The 7,006-nt window shown below is 44.3% G+C and overlaps 2 protein-coding genes across 12 annotated transcripts in view; one reads left to right on the forward strand and one right to left on the reverse strand.

Annotated features, from left to right (window-relative positions):
- Nucleotides 1–4,612, forward strand: part of RIMBP2 (RIMS binding protein 2) — a 94,566-nt gene extending 89,954 nt beyond the window's left edge. For 9 of the 10 annotated variants that reach the window (XM_015644332.3, XM_015644333.3, XM_015644331.3 and 6 more), the window contains 3 exons: nt 353–424; nt 655–789; nt 3,121–4,612. In XM_015644332.3, the coding sequence (XP_015499818.1) occupies nt 353–424; nt 655–789; nt 3,121–3,312 (399 nt within the window). In that variant the 3' untranslated portion in view covers nt 3,313–4,612. Of the gene's footprint in view, nt 1–352; nt 425–654; nt 790–1,353; nt 2,077–3,120 lie in introns of those variants that run through there. The other variant, XM_015644340.3, reaches the window with a different exon arrangement.
- Nucleotides 4,613–4,850: 238 nt separating this feature from the next.
- PIWIL1 (piwi like RNA-mediated gene silencing 1) overlaps nt 4,851–7,006 on the reverse strand; it is a 14,536-nt gene continuing 12,380 nt past the window's right edge. For both annotated transcript variants that reach the window (XM_015644467.2, XM_015644466.2), the window contains exon 21: nt 4,851–6,111. In XM_015644467.2, coding sequence (XP_015499953.1) covers nt 5,995–6,111 — 117 coding nt within the window. In that variant the 3' untranslated portion in view covers nt 4,851–5,994. The remainder of the gene's footprint in view (nt 6,112–7,006) is intronic.

Here is a 7,006-nt window from a genome sequence, read left to right on the forward strand (position 1 = left end):
CTGGAGCTCACTCAGAGCAGGGCCTGGGTCAAGTCCCACCTCAGCTGTTCCCTCTGCACCAGTTTATATTTAAGGGCTCTTTGAAGCTGTGAAGTTCAACCTTCCAAGCTTGTCCAGGTTGTGCAATGTCCCAGTTGCTGCTCCCAGCACACACTGGGAGAGGTGCCAGGTTTAGAAAGCTGAGGAAAAAACCCCAAGGGATAAAAAAAAAAAAGAGGTTTGGGTCTCAAAGATCAATTTGGTTTCACCAGAGTCTTAACATGAAGGAGTAGGGAGAAATGTTCCTGGATTTCCTGTTGATAAAGGCAAGGTTGATGTTTGCCTGAGAGCTGTCCCTGCTCCTTCCCTGCAGGCTGAGCTGACGTTCTGCACCGGGGACATCATCACTGTCTTCGGTGAGATCGATGAAGATGGATTTTATTATGTAAGTTGTGTCTGCTGGGTCACTCCAAACTGCTCCCAGCCCCTCCAGCACCAGGTACCAGCCTGGGAGGGGATGTGGAAATGTGGGAGCTCTCAGCGTCCCCAGGGACCTTGGATGGGAATTTCCTCTTCCTCACCAGCTTTGAAATAGGCAAAAAATATTTCCCTGCCTGCCTGGGAGCCTGCAGGTGATGAAATGAAAGCATTCCCTTTCCTTCCCTCTGCTGACAGGGTGAACTCAATGGACAGAAGGGGCTGGTTCCTTCCAACTTCCTTGAAGAAGTGCCTGATGATGTTGAGGTGTTCCTCTCCGACGCACCCTCGCGCTACGTCCACGACACACCCACGCGATCCAAGGCAAAAAGGGTAAGCAACCCCCTAAGAAACCATTAAATTTTCATTTCCCATTTCATTCTGTCTCATGGATAATTTAGACATTATTTTTTAACATTACTTTTAAATTCATTTGCCCATTTAAAGTTCTGTTTCAAATAGATAAAATAAAACATGAGGAAAAATGACTGTAGCCTTGGCTCGTTACATTTGTAAATGGAGAAACTGAACGGACTGATTGCAGTCGTTACAGTACCGGCCATTATAATCTGAATTAAAGCAGCTCTTTCCTGGCGGTTGTTATTGCCCAAAGCTTCTAAATTGCTCTTACTAAAAAAGCTCTTGTGCACAAAAGACTGGTACCAGTGTTCCTCTAAATACAAACTGTAACTGCAGCTGATGGACTGACAGTGGTCGTCTCCTAATCCCTACAACTTCCAACTGGCGATAATTAATTGCTCACAGACTTCTCTTTTATGAAAGAATTAATTATGTTTAGAGTATCTCATTTTTGGTTTTGTTTCATCACTGCAATACTTTTATATATTATATATTTTATATATATTTTTATTTCTTTGCTCATCTGCTTGGAAACAGAAGAAGAGTGTTCATTTCACACCTTAATAAGGCAATGTAGCCTTCACGTAAGTGAGCAACTGAAGATACCAATAGAGATCTCAATTAAAGCTACCTGGCTATCTAATGCAAGTCTTGAAACCTAATTGTGGGGGAAAAGAAAAGAAATATGTCTCCAAACCCCTTGGCCACAGAAGCCTGGGCTGAATGCCTTTACTGTACCTGGTCAAGCCAGCTCCTTTCTTGGGAGACAAATCCTTTAAAACAGGAGCCCTCCGAGAGCCGCCGGAGCTCCCTTCGTGCCGGTCAGCGTTTGGAACATATTTCTTCCTGAGCTCAATGTTTATGTTTACATAGAGAGGAGAGTTTGATGTCTAACTACCCTACAAACAAAGCTGCATATTGCATTGCTAGCCAAGCTGGGATGTAAAAATTCCAAGCTCCCGTGTCAAGGGAAAAGCACAACAGCTTTGCAGAAACAGCGGTGGCGCTGGCACGGACCGTAGTGCACCAGGGGATAGTTGGGGCTGAAACTCACTACACTCAAACACAGCTACTTAAATTGTCTGCCTTAAAATGTGTTTTCCACAATTGATTATACCCCAGTTTGCCTAAGACCAACTATTCAAAACTTCTGAAAAAAAAAATCCCTTCCTGTGGTCCAATTTACTCGGATTTTCCTGGTACATTTGCAATATTAGCAACTGTTTGGTTTACCAATGCAATAAAAGTCTCGACCTGAAACATGCAGCTCACTGAATGAATGCATTAGACTCGATATCTGGTATCTTCAGGTGTACGTTGGGGTGCTTTACCAAGTTGTTTTGTTTTTTGGTTTGTTTTTTTCATTAGAATTAGACCTTGATTTAAAATCAAAGTAGGCTTGAAGCCCCTTTGCTTAACTCACCATTGCACAAGAAGCCAGTAAATTGCTGATGTTTTAACTGCAAGCTAGCAGGCCTCCCTACAGCATGGATTCTACTGTGAAAATATCATCTGAATTGATAGTAACCATTCTGCCAGCTGGGCACTGTAGTTAGGATAGGCTGAGTATACGTAATTTTAGCATTTTCATCCAAGTGCTTTTGATGACTGAAAAAATAACAAAGCTGTTCAAAATATTTAGGAATGCTGTCATCTAACAACCTCATAGCTGCAGCAAACACATCAAGCACTCAGGGCCTTTAAGCTTTCTTTGATTGTAATTAAGGTTCATTTTAGCTTTTTCTTTTTCCTTTTTTTTTTTTTTTAAGCCAGTGTGCCATCTTCTCTAATCTGTACATAAAGTTTGCTAGCCAATTTTAAAGAAAAGGCTTTTAAAGGACATAAAAAAGTAAGTGATCATGTAGCATTTTAAGTCATTTCTTCTGGAAAGAGTTTGGCTTCTATAGATTGCTAACCTGTAATAATTAACATGTTTATTTTTCTTAAATCTATAGCTAAAATATCCCTCTCCATTTTAGTACTATCAGAGTGCTGAAATGAAAAACCAAAGCCAGTTTTGTGGCTTTGGTGGCCAGAATTCTGGCAAAGCACACCTATCCAACTTTTCCTTTAAAAAGGTATAACCAAAACTGGGCTTTATTGGTGGGCTTTCTATTTCTATCATTTTTTTCTCTAAATTGATGATTTTCCATAAGCCCAGGCAGTATTTTAAGCCAGAGAGAAGAAAGAAACCAGCCCTTTTGTTTAAGTGGGTAATGGGACAAGTGATGTTACCAAGTTTCTTGCTGCTGATGGCTTTGAAGCTTTCAAAGATTGAATAAATGATAACAATGTACCTACTAGGTTCCTCCTGAGAATACAGGTACACCCCGGAGAGCAGCATCCCCCACAGCTCATCTCCATTCCGGGTCACCTCCGTCTCCGGTGATGGGCTCTGGTAGTCCCGGGAGAGGCAGGGATATGGCCTCGAAAAAGAAAAAGGGGCTGCTTTCCAAAGGCAAGAAACTGCTGAAAAAGCTTGGTGCAGTGAAATGAGTCCTGTGCTCCTGGACAACTTGTAAAGCTTCCAGTCTGTGTACTTCTTTTTTTTTTTTTTTTTTTTTTTTTTAAAGTCAAAACTAGGGCTTTCATGACTATGCAGTACTTTACCAGACCTTTGCATTTTTAACTCTGACATCAATAGAATCATGTCAATCGCTTAATCAAAACAGCAAGAAAAAAAGGAAGTGGATTTGGTGTTGGTAAAAACATTATTTAAAAAGTAAAAAAATAAAAAATATAAATAGATATTGTGGGATTAAGGCCAGAAGAACATGGTTTTATTTGTAGTCAACACCTGCAACTCCATTGGAAAAATCTCAGCCTTTATTCTCCTTTAACCATGAGTGGGGGGAGAAAACTCTCTTCACTGATTGCTAGCTCAGAGAGATCACCCCACTGTATCCAATCATTAGCATTAACAACAATGGTCTTGAAACTCCTAGTTGAATCAGCCTTGATGTTTTGCCTTATTAATGCACAATGATTTGTACTGTCTAATAAATATGCAGCGTATACTTTGTATGTACTGTGTATTCTGCTGTCTCCATCCTCCCTCCCTCCCTCCCTCCCTCCCTCCCTGCGGGATTCCAGATCAGTCACTGACCCCGGTGAGCTCCTGGAGTGTGCAAGTGCTGTGCTGAACGCTACATTTGAGTTTTTGCTGCCCCAGTACAACCCAAACCCCTGTGTTGATTTGTCCTTCTCGCTCTGCTGAACGGGGCAGTGTGAGGGACCCAGAACCTCACCTGGTTCCAAGCACCCGAGCTCCAGCTTTGGGCTCCTGGTTCTCTTCCACGCCCCTGGGACAAAGCCAGCTGCTCGCCCACCCCCCTTTCTTTACTCCCCGTTTTCCCTGGGGGGTTCAGGCCAGGTTGGAAGGTGTTTTCAGGGTGCTGCTGGCAGCTCCAGGCTGCAGCAGCTCCGGAGGGAGGGACAGACTGTCCCGGGCTCCGAGCAGTCAGGAGAAGCTCCCCCACACACTGATGGCAGTCATTGGCTGGTACTATTTTGTAATTCTTGTCCATTTGTAAATTGTTTTTACTGTTTATACATACTTTTCAGACTGCCTTTCTTTTTGTAATTTATGGAAGGTTTATAAATGAATGATCAAAGCTTCCCCATTGTGTCTTCAGATAACAATGTAAATTACTGTAAAATACTGTGTGCTAGATTATAACATTTAATTAAAGAAAATAACTGGCCTACGTTTGTGGTAAAGTACTGTGTGGGTGTGTGCATGTGTACAATCATTGTGTATTATATTTTATATAAATAAATTATTTGATATTTTGTAGAGTGCAGTATGTTTCATACCTCCACTGTGGCAGCTGCTGGCTTCTTGCATCAGCCTTTTTCCAGAACTGTCCGTGGCTGCTCAAGTCTACTGCAGAGTAAAGAAAGGCTCCTCTATCTGCAAGACTGCAGGAGCTGCCCAGAGGTAAAAAAGGGTTGCCAAGTTACTCCAGCAATTGTCCCATCTGTGCCCAAAGCCCTGTGGTGAAGTACAAAATACACAGAACAGGCTCAAAGGAGCAAGGATTACAGCAACAACTTTATTTAAATCTCACAAAGGAAAGCAACAAGGTTCACAACAAGGCAGTTAAGAAAACCAGCACTAATCTGAATTTCTCCACGTGCAGTAGTTTGCTACTGCAGAGATCTGCAATCCCCCTCCATCCCCACACCTGCTATTAGTTTCACAAACTGGGCTGCAGAACAGTGACCAATGAAAACCTCAGACATGAACAAGGCAGGGCTGCTGCCCACTGCTTGGAACTACAGAACCAGAGAGCCCCCAGGCTGGCAGCAGTCCCTGATGGAAACTGTATTTGCCATTTAAGAAGCCTGGTCAGGCAGGAGCAGCCTGGCAGTGCAGCTCCTGCTGTGGGAAGCCTCTCCTGGCCCAGGGGGTGAGTGTGAAGCTGCCACAGGCCCAGGACAAGCCCTGCCAGCCCCAGCAGGGCTCCATCCCAGCCCTCCCCTGCTGTGGAGACTGGCACACACAGCATCCCCCTGCAGCTGCCCCAGCCTGACACAGCCCCCTCACTCCCCTCTGCTCCGAGGGAGACTCAAGCCAGCACCAGAGTTTGTGGCTGGTTTGCAAATTCCTCACAATGACAACTGTTAAAAACCCTTCCAGAGGTTCTGCATCACTGTACAGCCTTAAAAACAAAGCCTTGCTAACCAAAAGCATCTGGTCAGCTCCTTCTAAGGTATGAAACAGGTCAAGAGACAAACTTGGCCCTCATTTTAACAGCAAAGAAAAACAAGGAATCAACAATATTGAAGCATTTTGAAAATTAAAAGGGTAAAGTACTAGCTGGAAGAGTTTGGTTTTTGGTCTGCATAACTATCTCTCATGCAAGAAGTAATTCTGTATAAGACTTCTCAAAATGTAAATAAGAACAACCAATAAACTTTAGGGAAGAATCACAGAGAAAACTTTAGTAAATAAGTATCAAAAATCACAAAAATTAGTGTAATTATTCTAGCAAGCAGACACCTGTTCAAAATGCAAATCAGCCATCTCCAGCTTTTCCCTGGTACAATGAAAATAAAATAAATTTCCACAACTGCATGTATCCTGTGCACATCTCTTAGGAAAAACCAAAACTAAACCAAGAGCCCAGACAATTCTACATTCCTTAGAGAGGAACTACGCTCTTCTGCTTGGCTTCAAAGGTAGTACAGTCTTTCTGAGAGCACCAGGTTTGGTTCTCTGTGGATACTCTGACCGACAAGGAAAGCCAATTTGTGAGCGTACTGGCACGGAGCAGGGACTCTGATAATACCCTGCAGAAAGGGGAAAAAAGAGAAAAAGACAGTTATTTTCAACTAATTTAAATAAGCATGCAATCACTGTAACGAGGACCCCTGGACCTCCAAAGTCTGCATGCTTGTAGAATTTGTATTGCCTGCTGTTTATGCTGATTTGTGAAAATAACTTTACATACACCAAACACAACAGAAGAGATACAAAAAACCCCCAAAGATGCCAACAGGAGTGTCCTCCTGCCACCTCCCAGACAGGTTTACATTCAGTGCTGGGCCTTGCAGGGAGGTGGGACACGGGCTCAGTCCTGGCTGGTGTTCCTGACTGCTCAGGTGTCAAAGCTAAACACACCTTGGGCACCTGCTGAGCTGTGCTGAGCTGGGTGTGCAACACAGGGAAATGCAGCAACACAGACCCACCTCCACAGTAAGGAGCAGATACTTCTGCAGGTAAGAAATTATTTCAGTTTTGCTTCTGACACAGAATTTGGGAACAATTCTCACAAGTATTTGCTAGGGAGAAGAAAGATTGTTGCAATCCTCAGAGATCAGGTAGCTATAAACCACCCAGTCCTCCAACAGCTCCAGGTGCCAAGGCATCCTTGCAGGTTCTTTGGAGCTGCAGGGGTGTTTCAAGGACACCTGCTGTCCCTGCTGCAGCCTGTCTCTGCTGCAGCCTGTCCCTGCTGCAGCCTGTCCCTGCTGCAGCCTGTCCCTGCTGCAGCCTGTCTCTGCTGCAGCCTGTCCCTGCTGCAGGCTGTCCCTGCTGCAGCCTGTCCCTGCTGCAGCCTGTCCCTGCTGCAGCCTGTCTCTGCTGCAGCCTGTCCCTGCTGCAGCCTGTCCCTGCTGCAGGCTGTCCCTGCTGCAGGCTGTCCCTGCTGCAGGCTGTCTCTGCTGCAGGCTGTCCCTGCTGCAG

The sequence above is a fragment of the Parus major genome, chromosome 15, assembly GCF_001522545.3.
Source record: "Parus major isolate Abel chromosome 15, Parus_major1.1, whole genome shotgun sequence".
NCBI lineage: Eukaryota > Metazoa > Chordata > Aves > Passeriformes > Paridae > Parus > Parus major.